Below are 18,922 nucleotides of genomic sequence, written 5' to 3'. Positions count from 1 at the left end.
CGTTGTTATGGCGAAGCCTGTCCTTATTGGAAAAATACTCCGAGCAGAATGCTTCACAAAGCCCGCGCCATTGCGTAAAAAAGCGTTCCGCTCCGATTGGATTGGATCGAACTGGATTGCATTTTATTCTGTGCGTCCCCTGTAAACAAAAAGAAAAAAAATTCAATAAAGACCAATAAAGCTAGTAACTGATAGTGGCGTTATTATTTCGACGGATCACATATTTTTTTTCAATAAAAATGGAAAGATAATGTAAAATACTTTAAATTGTTTTCGTTTTCGTCCGTGCGACAGCCGCTGCGGGTTTTCGGGTTGTGGCACTGGCTGGTTTTGAGATGGCGTCTTACGCGGCAAGCTCAAGTACCTCTCCTGCTCGGACATTTTCGAAGATTCTTTGTGTGAAGACCTCGAAAAAGCGCAAGCAGGTAATCGCCCACGTGTACGCGAGTACAAGAACGTGTTTCCCGGAGAAGTCGGTCGTGAAGTCCTGGAGCCGGTCAGTAAAGTGGTATTCACACGAGGGAGAAATCCCGGGGATTTCTCCCCGGCACGCGCGCATCACGAGACGAAAACGCTAGGCTTTTGCACGTCGCAAAGCCTGACGTTTTCGTCGCGCGCGTGCCGTGGAGAAATCCCCGGGATTTCTCCCTCGTGTGAATACCCCTTAAACACCGGAGTGTGCGCCCGTACTGTCGCGAAGTACAAGCCGCAGTGTCTATCAGGCAAGGTGGCGTCCCCGAAGCGAGGACCTGGCAACATACAAGTTTCGAGCACCCTGTCTCCCAGTGGGTCCGGTGCGGGGGTAACGCCGACAAGGTCTGACTAGAGGAAAATTGGCGACACCCTCGCCGGGGGGAAGAGGCGGGGGGTGATGTTTTTAGTTTTTTTGCCCGATCCCCCGAAGGTCATCCTGGTGATATCCCACACTACCTGGTGATAGCAGAAGTGTAGTAAGTTGGGCGAGTTGGTATGATGACATGATGAACAGAACAGCGCACATAAAGACAAGGACAGAGAAAAGGAACATGCAGGACACACAAGCGCTGACTCGCAACTGAATTTATACACAATAGAAAGAAGAAGAAACCGTTCTCAAAGACACGCAGGGCACTGCGTGCCCTGCGTGTCTTTCAGTTAGATGCAGTTAGTTGCAGTTAGATGGTGTTGTGTCGCGTGTCATAATATAATAATTGGGTTGTGTGTGTGTTTATACAGCCTAGAACTTGGTCTGCCTCACAGGGGCGACGAGTCTCCCAGCTGTAGATGAGAAATTTAGCCAGTGCGGTACAGCCGCTAGCCTGGGGTCTTTAACGTGCATCACGCAGTAGTGATACACGACCGCACGCCGGTACGATGCTCATCCAGATCGAAACGGGCAGGGGTGGGGCTCGAACCCAGGATCCCTGGGTTCTGCAGCGCGAGCTTTCGCTCCACGTGCTCCGAGCTGGTGTGCGCTAGACCACTCGGCCACCGATCCCCCGCGTGTCATAAGCACTGCGTGCCCTGCGTGTCTTTCAAAACGGTTTCTTCTTCTTTCTATTGTGTATAAATTCAGTTGCGAGTCAGCGCTTGTGTGTCCTGCATGTTCCTTTTCTCTGTCCTTGTCTTTGTGTGCGCTGTTCTGTTCATCATACCTGGTGATAGTTAGGGGGTAGAAAATTGGCTTAGAAGGGCGCGAGAAATCAAATCAAATGTTTGTCTTTCTTAGACTTAGGCTAGGTGGCGCAAGCTACCACCCGATACGAAGGGTATAGCCAGTAACATCCATCCATCCATCCGGGACCGTCAAGCGTGTAATCGCAAGTAATAAGGTTGTGCTTCTCAAAAAAATACGCGGACAAGGAGGTATACATGACGTTTCAGGCGGACGTCCTTCTTCAAGTAATAGACGCGAAAGACGGCACGAAACAGGCAAGGGTCGGACACGTCACAAAAATAGGAGTAGGTACAGTCTCCGGCAATATGAAAGACCCACTGGGATCGCGTGGCTAGTTCACTTTAGCGTGGCCGAGGCGGTGGCTGGCGGGGGCGCTGCGAGCGCTCCGGGCAATTCCATTCTGCTTCGAGGGGACGACGCTCACTCGGGGCTCAGCAGAATCTGATAAGCGCATTTCACTTTAGCTGAGCCCGAGTGAGCGTCCTTTCCTCGAAGCAGAATGGAATTGCCCGGAGCGCTTGCAGCGCCCCCGCCAGCCACTGCCTCGGCCTTGCGCTCCCAGTGGGTCTTTCTTATTGCCGGAGAGTGTACATTGGCCGAAAGGGAGGGGAAGGCGAAACCGTTAGAAGACGAAGTACTACTTTTTCGCCTATCATCTAACGCAGCTAAAAAAACGCAGTTAAAAAGAAAGATGCAAAGCAAAAGCTGGGGCGCGGGATCTCGAACTCGCCTTGCGGTGTCTTCCGCGAGAACAAGACACCCAGAATGGTCCAGGGGGTCCCCGGCCGCCACAACCACGACCACAGCGGTTACGGCAGGTGGACACGCGGTTCGGATCGATTCGAGAATCGATCCGAACCGTGCCACCCGAATCACATCACCCCACCCCAGGTGTCGGGTGACGCGTGTTAACTTCGGCGCCGTTTGTCTCAAAAAGGTTCAGAAAAAATACAGTTTTGTTAACAGCAGTAGGAACAATTTATTGCTATTCGTTTTGAGGAGCACAACCTTATTACTTGCGATTACGAGTTTTAGCTCGTTATGCTCGGCAGCGCCCCCATTCTCTTGGATACGTCAAGTATGACGAGTTCACACACAACGCCTTTCGCCTAAAGGTGCATCGCAAGTACCCCGAGAGGAAAATTCCTTTCCTTGACAGCTATTTCAAAATAAACTGTACAGGCCACAACTATTGTCGATTAACGTCTTATAAGTTTTGGGACAAGGCTGCTATCAGTGCGATTCCTCATTTCACGCCGCACGAAAGATAAATATAACTCGGTGCTGGATGCAAATAACACTTGCAAAGTGGCAGAGCGGATGGTAGGAATGTGGCCTCTCGGCGACTTATAAATAAAAAGCAAGAAGAGAGGAAGAAATGAAATATGCACTGCGGCAATGCGCACAATCTTGCACGAAACATATATCTAAAAAAACTTTACGCGTCAAGTGGGTTTAAACCACCGCCACCGAGACGTCGGTATCACCAGAGCAGCGCCTTGTACCACTTGACCACGAAACGCGCAAAGGAAGACATTTTTTTCTGTTTCTTCATGTGCACCACTTCAGTACCTTTGACAGCGTTGCACGCTATGTACGAAACCTAGTATAATATATTCCTTTCGCTAATAGATGCGAAAAAATATTTGGTTGAGATCAGGCTTCTCTCAAGCCAACCCATAATCCGAAGCGCGTTTTACTATGTTTTTGAAAGAGTTGACAGATGTCTTTGTTGTCGTAGTTGCGTCCAGCGCACGCGGTGAATATCAATGTTTGTGTAAGGCCCTTCACTGCACAAAAAGCGAGAATCGTAGATCGGTAAGACCACAGTCTTTCTCCCACTTGTTCGTCGGAACTTTCAGCATTTCATTCTACATGATCTTCACCGCGAGGAATTTTTGGTAGGTTTCACTTTCCACCAGCGAAACGATGCCAACCGACGATGGGTTAAGGGTTAGTTCTGTCAGTAGGCAGATCACTATTCATAGGTGTACTTTGACTGGCCCAATTTGTATTCTGATTACGATTGTGTGTTAACAGCGACTTTGGTTTGTGTTCATATCACACCAAGTTCTGATCGCGCCACGTGACGAAGAGATCAGCGGTTTGATCCCCGCCTCTTCCAATTTCGACACGCACCAGCGTTGGCACTCAGTTCGTCAAACGACATTTCATCTACAGACTGTCTCGTCGACATTGCGCCCGTTCGTCGATAGTTGGTTTCATCAACACACTGCGACGTTTCGTCGAAAGCGGTTTTCCACGCACATCGCCTAGGTTGCCGGCATCCAGTGATTGGATAAATAAACGCCTACGCCTGTACCCTAAAAAAAAAAAGATACAAGTTTTGACGGCGCCGCTTGATTAGCTACATGTCAAACGACAAAACGCCTAGCTGTCGAAAATAATTTACAACAGAAGATAGCCGAAAAGCACACGTTTTTCACGCTTACAAATAACGTGTTTATCGATGGGCAGGACACAGACATACAATTTAGCAAGTGTTAACATTCAAACAATATATCATACGTACCAAACAATACAGCATTATCTAAAAATAATTTATTTGAGAAAGATCTCAAGTAGCACAGTCAACGAGTCGCATCTTGGCGATCGAACGGAATCCAAGACAACTTTGTTTTGGGGCACATTTTGGGGAGAGCTTACTTTTTTCATACCAGCACCACGGCAAAGGAACGGGTGCGACTGACTCCAACACGACCAACCATTTTTGGCCATGACTAAGAAGGACTTTACGTGGATTTTCTCTGGGAAGGGGGAAAACAGTTGTCATTGTTTGCAAAATCGCTTCGATGGTCGTTCGACGTCCTTCCCCTCCTTCGTTTCCCGTGATTGTCGAGCAGAAACGCTTGAATGGCAGGTACTTACCAGCCCTCTTTGTCACAGTGGAAGAATACACAGAAAGGGTATGCAGCATGCATCAGAAAAATTAAGTGGAAACTTTCAAGAGGGGCCCGAAAACGTCGAATACCAAACCGCAAAACATAGACAGAGAATCGCGCTGTGCATGTTTCCACAGGCCAAAAGAGTGGCAGAAAATTTCTAGCTGATAGGGGGCGCGAGAGTCGCACTAGCCGCATTGGCATCAGCAACATGGCAGCGGCCTAGGAGCGTTTCTTTGGAAAGGTGTATAGTCAGTGACAGGTTAAGAGTTCAAGGTAAGCTCCTGCTACCTCTTTCCACTTCAGCGAAACAAACACTGGAGAGGAGGTGCCCTCCTCTCCAGCATTCATTCTTTTAAAGTGGAAAGAGGTGGGAGGAGCTTCCACTTTACTCTTAACCTGTCATCAAATATAGTAGGGTGTTTCCACGTCGGATCATACAATGACCGTCCGGGTCATATCTTTGATATTTCTGTAATAAGTATATGGGAAACAACAAGGCGGTAAGTTGGGCTAGTTGGTTTAACATCGTCAAACGTGCGCTGTTTTCGTGTTTGTATATGGGAAAGCCAGGCTCTTGGAAGAAACATTCGGCTCTATGTGAATGGTGTGACTAAGTTTTTTCCAGAGATATAAAATTGAGATGCTAGAGGCGTGGACATTGCCAAGATTTCACTGTGGTAATATGCGCAGCCGCCAATGTCTACCAAAGCAGGCACGTAGTTAAAAAACAATTCATTTATTTAAAGACTATTTACAACCTGAACACCAAATAATAAAACTATTATAATTTTAGGAAGAAAAAAAAATTATGGGGGAAACGTAAAAAGAAACACGTTTTAGAGACACTTTCAGAAATTATTTACCAACAAACAACTTAATGCAAAATGTCGTACGATATATCAATATTTGCGTCTTGAAATGCAGCTGATGAATATATAAAAAAAGTCATCACTGTAGTTTTGTTATTAATTCAGAAACTTAAGTCATTTCTCTAAAAGTAGCAAAATTGCACGTCAATATTAAAGAAAGTGTTATCTTTTATTCTTTTTAAACTTTTCTTGATTCCCTGCAGTGACTTGAGCTAACTTGTGATTACAAAATATTGAGTAGCATATGACCTCCAATTGAGAAAAGCGACAACAAACCTTCACTCAAATTGAGCTAGCTTGTTTCCGTTATAGGAGCTTTGTCTCACGACGTTGGCTTCAGAGAGATATTTTCTAGAACTGACAAAGTGTGTACAATTTTGCTGCTCTATTGCTGAGCATAGAAAGTCGTCTTTACTTAAAACCATGGGACTAGGAAGAACTAAAGAATGGACAACACAGCGCAAAATCTCAAGAACGGCTGAGTTTATTTGACCACACCAAAACAAGAAAAGATAAAGAAAACAGGACACGACGTAGCGAAGATTTGACCAGACGTGGATTGACAGGCTAAAACACGGTTCCGACAACAAGCATCTGCCACCAAGCACCCTCAAAGATAATCTCCCTCGAGACTCTACCAACTTCCTGATCTCAAGATGTTAAATTATGATGTTTCCTAACCACCTCGTTTCCGTGTATACAGTTTTCAGAAAGTCATACTGTCCCAAGCTTTGTTTTATCTTTCCCTGTGTTGCCTGCTAAGGGCCTCCCAAGGAGTTTCGGCGGACTCCACTGCTGCTGGCAGATGCGAACAGTACAAATGGCAGATTGCAGTGAAACTTAAACGCCGTTCACACACTTGCAGCTGAGTGAGACCGGGAGAGACAAGACTGGTTTTTGAGCCTCCTGCGACGGCGGAGGACCGGATGCGCTGCTGCGGAGCAGATCCTCCGCCGTCGCAAGAGGCTTAAAAGCCGGTCTTGTCTCTCTTCGTCCTACTCGGTTGCAAGTGTGTGAACGGGCCTTTGCGGATTCGCCTGGGTGAGTCTGCTTTAGTTTCGGTGTGCTTCCAGCGAACAAAATGAAGCCAGCAATTCAATCCAATCCTGTAAAGAAAAAAGAAAAAAAAAAATGTTGATGAAACGTTTTGGGAGCATATGTACACAAAATGTAGCAGTGTCCACAAAACGTGCATCACTAAAAAGTTATTTAGGATACATATTTCCACAAAACGTGTTTCGAAGAAGCGATACTACTGTGGCGATCAGTTCATGGAATGAGTTTTAGTCGACAGATCGTTTCATCAAAAGATGCCCCGCATTTGTTTCATCAACAGGCCTTGCGACCTTTTGTCAAACACAGCCCTGGGTTTTCGGCAGAAAGTTTACGTCTCGTCTAGTTTATGGGGGAGGAAGGGCAGTGGCTGGGGCAGGCAAGGCTTGGGCGAACATCCACCAGTGAATCAAACAATAGCTTTTAGCCGCTTGGTTAAAAAAAAAAAAAAAAAAGATGTGTCGTCCACAAAATGTTGCAGGGTCCTGTGTCCAAGGGACACAGGACACACACCTTCCACTGTGTGTCCAGGAAAGATGTCCACAAAAAGTTGTCCATGAAACGTGCTTCCACGAAATGATAGGGACCTGCGAAATGGACCCCTGTTCAAACTGCTATCAGTCATTGAATGAGAAATGTGGTGCAGACAATGGTGACTCCCTTGACTGAGGGAGGAGGCAGGGGCGATATTTTTAGTTTTTTTTTTTTTTACTGGATCCCCAAAAGTCAGTTTGGCGATCACGGCCTGGTGGTAGTTACAGAAATCTGTCAACTTAAGAGAAGAAGAATTTTTTTGTTTTGTTTCTAAGCTAGGCGGCTCAAAGCTGCTTTTTAGCAGCTTTTTATCCAAATTCCTGTTGTCATGTAAAATGTGACAACAAATTAACTTGATTTCATTTGAAGCTACTGTCCGTTATAAAGGGTACAGTTGTCAACATCCATGGCTGCTGCTCTAGCGCTACTCTTTGTTAAAGGGACACTGACACTCCCTCAAAATGTCTTTTTTTTTTTTTTACTTCTTTTGCCAGGCAATTTGTTATGGTGTCGGAAGACTAGAAAATCAATATTTTGCTACAGCGTCACATGTACCTACTTTTAATAAAGTAAAGAAATGCGACTACTCGAAACTGAAACTGGGCTGGGGAGAAAGAAGAAATATAGAGCGGGGTTGCTGGAAGTCACGGGGCTGTGCAACTTTTTTTTTTTTTTTTTTTGATCAACATAGTTGCAGCTTTTTGGAAGCCACAAAAAATGGGTATCATATATTTTTTTTTTATTTTTAATATTGAGTGTTCCTTCGATGACCCACGACTTTAATTATATTTGGTGGTCAAGTCGAAACCATAGAGAATTGCACGTGACCACGGAGAGGAGAGTGAGCGCAACTCAAACCGGCCAGTTTTCGGGCGGAATAAAAACAAATTTTGAGCCGCAAATTGTGTTTTGGGTAGTTAGGCCCTCATCTGTCATGAGTGAATAAAAACCTTGGCAAGCATAAACACTCCATCAGTGCCCCTTTAAGAAGATTTTCAATTTAGTTGTCCCCAAAAGCTCTTAAACAAAAAGGTGCTATGCATGGCAAGAATCAAACAAAAAATACCACAAGCAAGGTCACATTTCTACAAAAACGAGTGATATCAGCTTTTAGGTTCCACATTGGCCTCGTAAACAAGAGGCCTGCACAATGGATATCATCTAGATCATAATTTTGCAATGCACTCAGCTAAATTTATTTAACAATATTCTATGGTCATCTGATCTGATGTTTTTAATTTCACAGCATTCCATGCCTGCCATCGACGGAACGGGCGACGGTTCCCAACTGGAAATGGCATCCTTCAGGGTTGCCGGGTGCTCCGACGTCCTCGACTTGAGGCCCATGCTTTTCCAAGAGCCCATCATTGCACAGAGAGCCTGTGTCTTGTGCGGCGTCGTGTACAAGAAAGCAGTCAGGCTTCCCTGCGTACACACACTGTGCAAAAAGTGCCATGCCCAGTGCGTCGAACGAGGAAGCGCTTGTCCTGTCGACCAGAAACCATTCTGCGAAGATGATGTTGAACAGCTAAACGTCTCTCTCAAGTATCTCCTGAACCGTACGGTGAGTTGCCGTAACCTCTTTGCGACTGCTGTCAGTTGAAATGCCCCATCTTCATTTCCCGGGTCTCAATATGACCGGAGCTACCTACTCCACGTAACAAACTGTGCCCGCTTCATAAGTGAGTGGAGAGCAACAGTACACAACAACAATGGCAACATCAGAAGTAGGCGTGTTTGTCACCTACACATCTGACGTCAACAGCATTTGCACAACATTCTACTGTTTTTCGTCTTCAATTTTGGAACCGAACAAAGCTGCCACATTTTTGGCATATACATAGTGGGACCGAATCATGGCACATACTTTTTCGACATAGTTTGTGTATGTTTCCGTCCTTCCCAGGTCGCCTGCTGGAACGCTCCTAAAGGCTGCAGCTTTATTGGCACTGCAGCCAGCCTCTTGGCCCACTACAAGGAGTGCGGCTTCAGCGTCGTGCGTTGCTGCCTGTGCCGCTCTTCAGTGTTGCAGTGCGACATTATGGAGCACTTCAAGAGTGGATGCACCACTAACGAAGTAAAGTGTGAGCCTCCAGACTACCTTGCCACAGAAGACCTCAAGGACGTCGGCAGTGCTTGTCTCGAGATGAAGAGAGCCACGGGAAAGATCTCCGAGGACCTCATGTCGCTGCAGACCAGCTTGAACCGGTGCAGCGAACATGTCAGGGCGGAGGGTGCAAGATGCAAGGGCCAATTGGAGGCTGAGGCTTCCAAGCTTGCTGAACAGCTCTACAGCCTTAACATGGTCTGCACCACCGGTTTTGCCAAAGAACTGCAGTTTCTCCAGGCAGCAATGACTGACTACAAAGACCATGTGAGCAAGGAGCTGCGTTTGCTTGGCTGTTGTAAGCCTGTGAGGGTCCACTGGTACATTGAGGGGTGGGCAGACCTGAAGAAGAGAGCGCTTGAGGGGAAGTTACAACAATTGATTAGTCCCACAAGGATCATATACGATTACAATGTCTCCCAATGTGTGTTACTCGAACCAAAAAATAATGGGATGTCCCTTGGGTGCTACATGGAAATACACTCTGGGAAACTGGACCTGCAGCTGGAGTGGCCCTTTCGCAAGCTTTACGTGATTGGTGTCATTCACCCCAAAGACCAGTCAAATGTGATTTCGCACATGGTAAATCCTGGTAACTGTGGAGATGAATACCAGGAATGCTTTCTGAGGCCCAAAGAAAAACCAAATGTTGCATGTGGAGCAGACCTGACAACAGCCGAGAAGCTTGAAACGGGTGGGTTTATACAAAGCAATACACTCCACGTGTTCTTAGAGGTAGAGCCCTAATCTCTCTTCATATTTGCCATACCCTAATTGGGATTAAGCATGTACTGGTGTGTTTAGCTTTGCAAAAAGAGCTTTTAACTTTTCTGAGAGCCTGATATAGGAAAAGCATTGTGACTGTTATACTTTCCTTGCATGTAATGTTACAGTGTATTGTTTTAAAAAATGTTGCTTTGGGAGTTGGTGTTTTAGCTTCCATTAACCGTGATACTTTTGTGAGATTTCCAATTATTTTTTCAACTAGTTGAGAGCCTGCAAGAAATACTTCTGTGTCAGTACTTTTATTGTTTCATTTGCTATCAATTTGGATCGTGACTAGTGAACAGCCCCTAGGCCTGCTTAAATCTGTTTGCATTTTTGTATTACTTTTATTTTCGTTTTAGTTTGGATTGCAGAGCAATCAGATTTTCGACTTCACAGCTAATTTAGTATGCAAACAGTCAGGAGCGATATTTTAGTCAGGCTTATATAAATGTTGTTTCTTTTGATAGGAACTTCATTTTTTTATAAATTCAGCTTTCGCTTTGACTGTATCCAGTTGAGAAGTTTTTAGGTTGTTCAACTCCATAGTGCTGTATGGTGTTTCGATTAAGGGTTATTTCAGACACATGTTTAGAAAATCGTGCAGTATTTGTAACAGAATAAAAGTTATCCTTTCATATTTTGAGGCATTACTACTCAATACATCTTTTTCTATCTTCCATTGCACTATCTCACTTTCTGAAATATAGTAACTCTCAATGTATTTACCCCACTTGAAATTATTAAAAAAAAAAGAGCAATGAATAGGAGCAAAACTGACACCTGTTTATCGAGACCAATTGATAAATACTGAAATTCATTGTTTTCTAAGAGTGCCCTAGTGATGTGCAGTAGAGCTCTGCACAGGGCCGGGCCTACTCGAAAACCCGAGCCCGACCCAGCCCACGATTCGGGCCAGGGCTGATTTTCGGGTCTTGGCCGGGTCCGGGCAACGGTGCAGCACACTTTCTAAAGCATTGAGAAGAAAATGCTAACGCATTGATCATTAAGATTTAAAAAAAAAAAAAGAAAAACGAAAAAGCCAAAGTGCAAACTTGCTACTACTTTACAATATATATATATATATATATATATATATATATATATATATATATATATATATATATATATATATATATATATATATATATATAAGTGAAAGATGCGTACTGTCGGAGTTACTAATTCGAAGTTTATCACGACGTTTCGAGCGGGGACCGCTCTTCATCAGGTAGCGAGTGTACAGCCCGCGAATGTTTATATACCCCTAAGAAGAAATTAGAGGGAGTAAAGTGCAGTAGGAAATAGAAACAGCGTTGACAAAACAGATAGTTTACACAGAAAGGAGACGGCACCAAAACTTAACAATCATCAAAAAAAAAAAAAAAATCGGTTTGCAAAAAGAGATTATTTACGCTCGTGCGCAAAAAAAAAAAAAAAGTTGTTGGTGGAGAGATTATTTCCTCTCACACAAAAAAATAAAAAAAAATAAAAATAAAAAGTGTTTGAAAGTCTTGGGTTGGGAAGGGGTGGCTCGTCTTCAAACCAGAAATAGGATACATGTGACCACCGACGCCCCCAAATCCCGTGGCATTCCTTTGTGCTAGAGGTCGAAGTTAAACACTTTGGGGGATTTTTCCTTGGATAAGGGGTGGTAGGGATGTGACAGTCTATGCCTGCCTGAGATTAACCGCTTGAGCCGCATTTATCCGTTTTGGAGGTTCTCTTCGGACTTAAACGCATTAGGATGTGGTTTAACTATCGATTGTTAAGTTTAAAGAAACACTGACACCCCCCAAAATTTTTTTTTAATTTTTTGCCAGGCGCTTTATTATGATGTCGGAGGACTACCCAATTAATATTTTGCAACAGAGTAGCGCATTTTTTTAATAAAGCCAAAAGACGCAACTGCTCGAAACCGAAACCCGACGGAGGTCGGAGAAGTGGAGAGAAGAGAGCAAGTGGCGGAAGTCACGTGGCTACACCCGACCGTGTTTTTTTTTTTTTTTTTTTCCTCTTTTGGTAGCAGACGACATGCGGCGTACGGGAACTGTTCGCCGTGGGATTCTTTTGCAGTTATGTATGTTCCGCTCGTTGTTCTGTACTCCAAGATGAGTTGTTTTGTATATTGAGGAGTTGGAGATGAGTAGTTAGTGCCCGTGGTCAATTTTGATCGGCTCCGAAAAGAATACACCCAAGATGTTGCGTGAAGAGCTGGCTCACATGTCCTGCGTCCGAAACAGAAGTGGCATTGTGCGACAGAGTTTCCGAAAGATCAACGGAATCGGGACCAATGGCTAGCTGCAATTCCTGTAGACCATTTACGGGCACCTCGGAAAGCGGACGCTACCTGCATTTTGTGGAAAGTGATTGCATTGAGTTCGCAGGTGTCAAAAAGGAAATCCCATACCATTTATTTCAGCGACGTGTCGTCCACAACATTTGTTTCTTATTTTTTTTTTTTTGTTGTTTCTTCAGTGATAATTGTAAAAAAAGAAAAGAAATGTAGACATCAAAAAACATATGAAAAAAAAAAAAAAGTTTGACGGGGGATTGAACCCGACCCTACGGCGTGTAAAGCAGACGACTTTCCCACTAAGCTACTGGAGCATACCGAAACTATGGGATCTCTTTCCTTAGTAATAATTCAGCCGATAAACTGTAAGTTGGAAGTTTGCTACCGATTTTCCTTTAGCAAAAGCACTCCCGGGTCGAAGTCGGGATGCACCACGCATTGGCGACATTCTCACCTTGTAAAGAAATCGTAGGCGTGCATATTCAACTCGAAGTAGACACGTCGTGCTTGACGTTTGCGCGAGCGATGTCTTCAGCCACGAGAAGGGAGCGACGGCTCGGCGACGTCTTCGTGCAAAGCGGCTTGGTGGTCGGGCGTGTCGTACAGGATGAAGACCAATTCTTTTGATCAGTCCCAAATTTCTCTTTTAAAGGCAGACAAAATTCTCCTGTACCGCGAACGACAGTTCTGAAATAGAGGTCCCACGCCCGTCGTCCGCTGCCATCGCGTCCCTGCGAAACGACGCACGCACAGAATGCTTCCGGTTGTCTGAAACTTTTTTTTCAATCAACGTATTTGCAGCTTTTTAGAAGCCACAAAAAATGGGTTTCATATTTTTTTCTATTTTTAATATTGAGTGTGTGCCTTCAGTGACCCACGACTTTGATTAAATTTGGTGGTCGCATCGATACCTTAGAAAACGGCCCGTGACCGCGGAAAAGAGAGTGAGCGAGACTCGAACCGGCCAGTTCTTGATCGGCGGTTTTCGGGCGGAAAGAAACCGAATTTCGAGCCGCAAATTTTGTTCTGGGTAGTTGAGCTCTCATATGTCACGTACAACTAAAAACCTCGGCGAGCATAAATACCCTGTCAGTGTCCCTTTAAAGATCTCCTAGTGTCTTCAGCGTGTGCATCTAGAGAAGCTCAAGGGCGGAGAAGATCAGCTCTCCAACGAGCCAGCTGCAAACTAAACAGCCTTCCCGGACTTTCATTAATGCCCTGGTTGAAGGTATTAAACTTATAAATAAAATATGATTCTTTTTGCTCTCTTTCAATTTTTGTGCTGAAGCCCGGGAAGGCTGTTTAGTTTGCAGCTGGCTCGTTGGAGAGCTGATGCTCTCCGCCCTTGAGCTTCTCTAGATGCACACGCTGAAGCATAGCCTCCTCTATACGGAGAAAGCCTGGCGCGTCGCGTGAAAAGACGGCCGCCGTAAGTGGGAAAGGAGGGGCGGAGAAACGGGAGCGGAGAGAACCTTGTCCGCTAGCGCCACAAAAGAGCGAGCGGCCAAACGCAGAAACAATCTTTTTTTTTTTTTCTCTCCCTTGTCGCTATCGCGGAGAGGAGAAACTCAACGTCCACCCTTTCCCGTTTCTCCCTGCGCCCTTTCGAATCGCCGCGCCCGTTTCTCCCGGAGTACAAAAACGACGGTGACGAAAACACAAAAACAAGCGTGGTTCGGGGAGCGGCCGCTCATGACCCAAGCGCTCGCTGTCTAGGTCTGCCCTTTCTGCTCTGCGCTACCATATTGGTCACCGTTCGGCGCGCTCCTCCTCTCCTTTTTCCTGCGGCCGCGCGCCCTATTGCTCCGTCGTCGATGTGCCAGGCTTTCTCCGTATAGAGGAGGCTATGGCTGAAGACACTAGGAGATCTTTAAACTTAACAATCGATAGTTAAACCACATCCTAATGCTTTTAAGTCCGAAGAGAACCTTCAAAACGGATAAATGCGGCTCAAGCGGTTAATCTCAGGCAGGCATAGACTGTCACATTCCTACCACTCCTTATCCAAGGAAATATCCCCCAAAGTGTTTAACTTCGACCTCTAGCACAAAGGAATGCCACGGGATTTGGGGGCGTCGGTGGTCACATGTATCCTATTTCTGGTTTGAAGACGAGCCACCCCTTCCCAACCCAAGACTTTCAAACACTTTTTATTTTTATTTTTTTTATTTTTTTTTGTGTGAGAGGAAATAATCTCTCCACCAACAACTTTTTTTTTCTTTTTTTTTTTTTGCGCACGAGCGTAAATAATCTCTTTTTGCAAACCGATTTTTTTTTTTTTGATGATTGTCAAGTTTTGGTGCCCTCTCCTTTCTGTGTAAACTATCTGTTTTGTCAACGCTGTTTCTATTTCCTACTGCACTTTACTCCCTCTAATTTCTTCTTAGGGGTATATAAACATTCGCGGGCTGTACACTCGCTACCTGATGAAGAGCGGTCCCCGCTCGAAACGTCGTAATAAACTTCGAATTAGTAACTCCGACAGTACGCATCTTTCACTTATTAACTTTTCCCGGTTCATTGTTTATATATATATATATATATCAGTGTGTCGAACCGAAAAAAGAATACGGGTTCGGTTACGGTTCAGGTTCAGGTAAATTAATTTTGTTCCGGTTCAGTTCCAGTTCGATTAATTCGATCCGCGAACCGGTTCGCGAACCGGTTCGGAAATTATAAATGACAAATTGCAACATTAAAATAAATTACAAATAAAACATCTGAAATCAGCACATACGAAACGGGATACATCGTAGTGTAAGGCTCGGGGATTTCTACCAGGAATGGTTTCTTTATGTGCACTCAAAGGTTACCTGACCGACGTTTACGCACTCGGACTTCATCTAATTGGGTCCGACGCAGTAGCTGTAAAATCCACGACCTCCTTACAAACCCACTTACAAGTAGAACTCGCTAACTATCCCACCACCTCGGCGTGTAAGCAATTAAAGGAACAGTGGGGAGAAAATACAGCTTTCTTTATTTGAACTAGCCTTCGGTAACTCAAATACTTCACCGAATGCAACGCCAGAAGGACGTAATAGGATAAATATTAAAATAGAAGAGTTCGCTGTCTCACAAATATGTTAGCTTCTAAGTGCCTATACGAAACCGGATGCATTATTATCAAACTCCATAGCCTTTTCTTTTCTCACTCCGATGGAAGCAAGCTTTAAGAACTCGCACGTTCTAGAAACGTGTTATGAAATGAGCACACAGCAGCATTTAGGATTTACGAGATTGTAGAAAAATAAAACCCCGTGACGCAATCTTTTTTTTTTTTTTTTTGCACAGCCTTCCAATTCTTTTTCTTCCGTGCAAGCCGCGACCAGCGCAATACTGGTTCCTATGTCAAGATTCATGGATGCAGCGTTTATATTCCTAAGACTGAGTGGAGAAGAAAAATATGTAAGCGAGGTGTGTGTCAGTTGACGGCACTTAAAAACAAATGGCATTGATAGCACATTCATTGTCAACAGCGCGTGGCCGAACCGTTTTGACATGAGCCGGTAACCGTTATTTTTTTTCCGGTTCAGTTCCGGTTCGGGTTCATCGCGATAACAATATAACGGTTCGGGTTTGGGTTCAGTTCCGGAAAAAATACCGGTTCGGTTCCGGTTCGACACCCTGATATAAGAAATAAAGAAAGCTATCTTGGCCTAAAAATACCCACAAGATACAGAGAATTCTAGGTATCCCATCAGCATAGTGGGACAGCTGCCAACAGGCGAAAAAACGAGGGCAATCCGGACACGGGGCAGTGCGATTGTTTTTCCCTTTCCCTTTCGAACTCCCGAATAAAAAAAAGAATTTCGCTGGCTACCTAAGATAAGCTCCTTCAAATGTTCACCACGTAACCGCGATATGACAGTGTCTCTCATGCAAATTAGTAAACGAATCAAATGCACCAACACCAATCAGGGCAGCTTGGAACTTAAGAGATGAGGCACACCTTGGCCTCTCACTGGGCCGGGCCTGATCAGGTAGGCATCCCATCGGGCCGGGTCCAGATGGGGCAACACTAAAAGTTAGCGAGCCCAGGCTGGGCCGAGTCTCAAAAAGTAGGGTTTTCGAACATGCAGTACGATGGATGTGCTGCCCAAAGGAAATTGGCAGTGATAACTTTGAGATTTTAGGGGCCTATTTCTTAAAGGGACACCGACAGGGTATTTACACTTGCCAAGGTTTTGATTTGTACATGACATATGAGAGTCCAACTACCCAGAACACAATTTGCGGCTCGAAATTCGTTTTTTTTCCGCCCGAAAACCGCCGATCGAGAAATGCCCGGTCCGAGTCGAACTCACTCTCTTCTCTATGCTCACGTGCCGTTTTCCATGCTTTAGACACAGCCACCAAATATAATCGAAGTTGTGGGTCATCAAAGGACACACTCAATATTAAAAATAGAAAAGAAATATGATACCCATTTTTCGTGTCTTCTAAAATGCCGCAAATATGTCGATTGAAGAAACAAAATGTTGCACAGCCACGTGACTTCCTCCAACTCTCTCCTCTCTATTTTTTCTTTCTGTTTCCAGTTTCCAGTCTAGTTTCGATTTCGAGCAGTTGCGTTTTTTGACTTTGTTAAAAATATATCTGACGCTGTAGCAAAATATTGATTGGGTATTCTTTTGACACCATAATAAATTGCCTGGCACAAAATAAAACAAAAATTTTGGGGAGTGTCATTGTTCAGAGGTTTTTAGCGTTCCGTCTCGTGACATACCTTTCCTTAATCGCACAAGGTTTGTATTCGGAAATACGCAAACTAACTTAATTTGCGTGCTGAAGAAATTTAAATATTTTGAGTTTAAATATTTCTGAAATGTCAAAAATGCTTCAAGGCTTCTTCCTGCCACCACTCTCAGGAGTCTGGGAGCAAGCGTCTCAAAGCAATTGGCTGTACAGATTTTACCGACGTGCTAACGCAAGGCTAGTGAACTCCTTAGGAGGCCTCTTATGCACTGAAACAAACAATATTGTTTTTACTCAAAAGTGTTTTATGTATTAAGTTATGGAGACACCACCCAGGTATTTACTGCTGTCACATTATTGCTAAGAAAAACAGTTGTACCAAAATCAGAGGCCTGACACTAAAGAATGCAACTCCGGAAGTCAGTTGGGCTGTATCAGCCCTCGCAGGTGTGTTAAAAAAAACCTCTATGTTATATGTGACCTCAGTGGTCATAAAAATTGACAATTTACACCACTTTTAGTGATGGAAGTGTGCAATAGATGGCTTTATATTTCTAAAATGTACCTAATTGTTTATCATTACGCAATACAGTTGCATGCCCCCCCCCCCAGATCTTTTTTCGGTGACACTTATCTCTCTACTCCCACATGCCATACCCCACTGCCACCTCGCCTCCCAAACACTTTCGACGCCACTGCCCATTCTAATATCCCATATAATGTTGAGGTTGCATGGCCGACGTGTGATTTAGGCATGCGACAGCTTACCTTTCACTGCATTATCAGAAAAGAAGACTGGAGCGAGGCTAGCACGCGTGCTACAAGCGAGGCTAGCACGCGTGCAAGCACCTCGCTTGTTCCTTTGATGTAGGGTACGCAGATGCGCGAGGTTGAGCGTGGCTGCGTACAGGCTTGTGGTTGCTGGTGTCTGCGATCTCGAGCTTGACGACGGGCAACGCGTTGGATGAAGGTGCTCGTGTATCCGTTCTTTTTCAGATCAGCACAGACGGTTTTTCTTCCTTTCTTCTGTCATCCCCAGACGAGCATATAGCCAAAGAAGGAATCAGCGTGGCCCACAAGCCGATTTCCACGCTTGGATTACTCATGCCCCGCCCAAAAGATCGCCCTCCGAAAGAAAAAACGCAGGGCGTGGTTTACAAGATCCCTTGTGCAGATTGTCCAGCCACTTACATCGGCGAGACAAAGAATTTTAATGAAAGAATACGCCAACACAAAAACGACGTCCGCAAGCTCGACCACGAGCGCAGCGCAGTCGCTGAGCACTGCGAAGTCAAAGACCACCGGATTGACTTCGACAACACCAGCATTATCGACGCAGAGTCTAACAACCGACATAGGCTTTTAATCGAGTCCTGGCATATTCAAACGACGCCAGGCAACATAAATAGGTGCCTTGGCGCTTTACCAACAGTGTATGTGAACGGGCTTCGCCATATTTATGAAAGAAGAAGATCGAGAAATGCGCCAGATCCCTGAGAGAAGAAAAAAGAAGACCGAAAAACGCCGCACCTCGACGGCCACGGTCGCCCCTGACGAAGAACCGAGTCGGTTCGAACCGTAAAGCTCCTACATGTCTAGGAATTGGTTGGTTGCCATATTTTAATTGTTGTATTTCCCAACCAGAGATTTCTCTCAAATATTTAGTTTCAACTGCTACAACCTACTTGCAGTGCAGCGGCCGATGGGTCGGTGAGCCCGTGTCGTCCGCGTTAATGGCTCTTAATTACAAAAGCGCAAGGGACAAGGACAGGACAAAGAATGAACAACTAACCAACTAGCCCAACAGTTAATTTTAATTAAGTTAATGGCTCCTCTGACTCTAGAATACGTACCAGCAACGATGTTTTTGCGAAGCTTGTCCTATTCTGATAGAGCACTTTGAGGAGATGAGTACAGCAGCGTCACAAAATCCGCGCCATTGCGTGCGTCGTTTTTTTCCTGAGCTTGAATTGGCTTGGATTGTGTCAGCTGATATATCGCTTCTCCCAAGCCTATCCGTAGCCGAAGCTAGCCGAA

At 44.9% G+C, this 18,922-nt stretch overlaps 1 protein-coding gene across 1 annotated transcript; it reads left to right on the top strand.

The window, feature by feature from the left end:
- Positions 1 to 315: 315 nt before the first annotated feature.
- Positions 316 to 10,531, top strand: LOC115332512. The gene is made up of 3 exons (XM_040503164.2): positions 316 to 425; positions 8,266 to 8,583; positions 8,926 to 10,531. The coding sequence occupies exons 1-3, from the start codon at positions 336 to 338 to the stop codon at positions 9,871 to 9,873; spliced, it is 1,356 nt and encodes a 451-aa protein (XP_040359098.1). The 5' UTR covers positions 316 to 335; the 3' UTR covers positions 9,874 to 10,531.
- Positions 10,532 to 18,922: the final 8,391 nt, after the last annotated feature.

This window comes from Ixodes scapularis, unplaced genomic scaffold (genome assembly GCF_016920785.2).
Source record: "Ixodes scapularis isolate PalLabHiFi unplaced genomic scaffold, ASM1692078v2 PGA_scaffold11__112_contigs__length_91849675, whole genome shotgun sequence".
NCBI lineage: Eukaryota > Metazoa > Arthropoda > Arachnida > Ixodida > Ixodidae > Ixodes > Ixodes scapularis.
Note: the sequence above shows the minus strand (reverse complement) of the source record. Positions and strands in the feature narration are given on the sequence as shown.

Bases quoted from the DNA above. Each gene is read 5' to 3' on its own strand.
- LOC115332512 (XM_040503164.2), top strand. From the start codon at position 336: ATGGCGTCTTACGCGGCAAGCTCAAGTACCTCTCCTGCTCGGACATTT. The intron at 426-8,265 runs GTAATCGCCCAC...TTAATTTCACAG, and splicing joins CCTCGAAAAAGCGCAAGCAG to CATTCCATGCCTGCCATCGA. The intron at 8,584-8,925 runs GTGAGTTGCCGT...CGTCCTTCCCAG, and splicing joins AGTATCTCCTGAACCGTACG to GTCGCCTGCTGGAACGCTCC.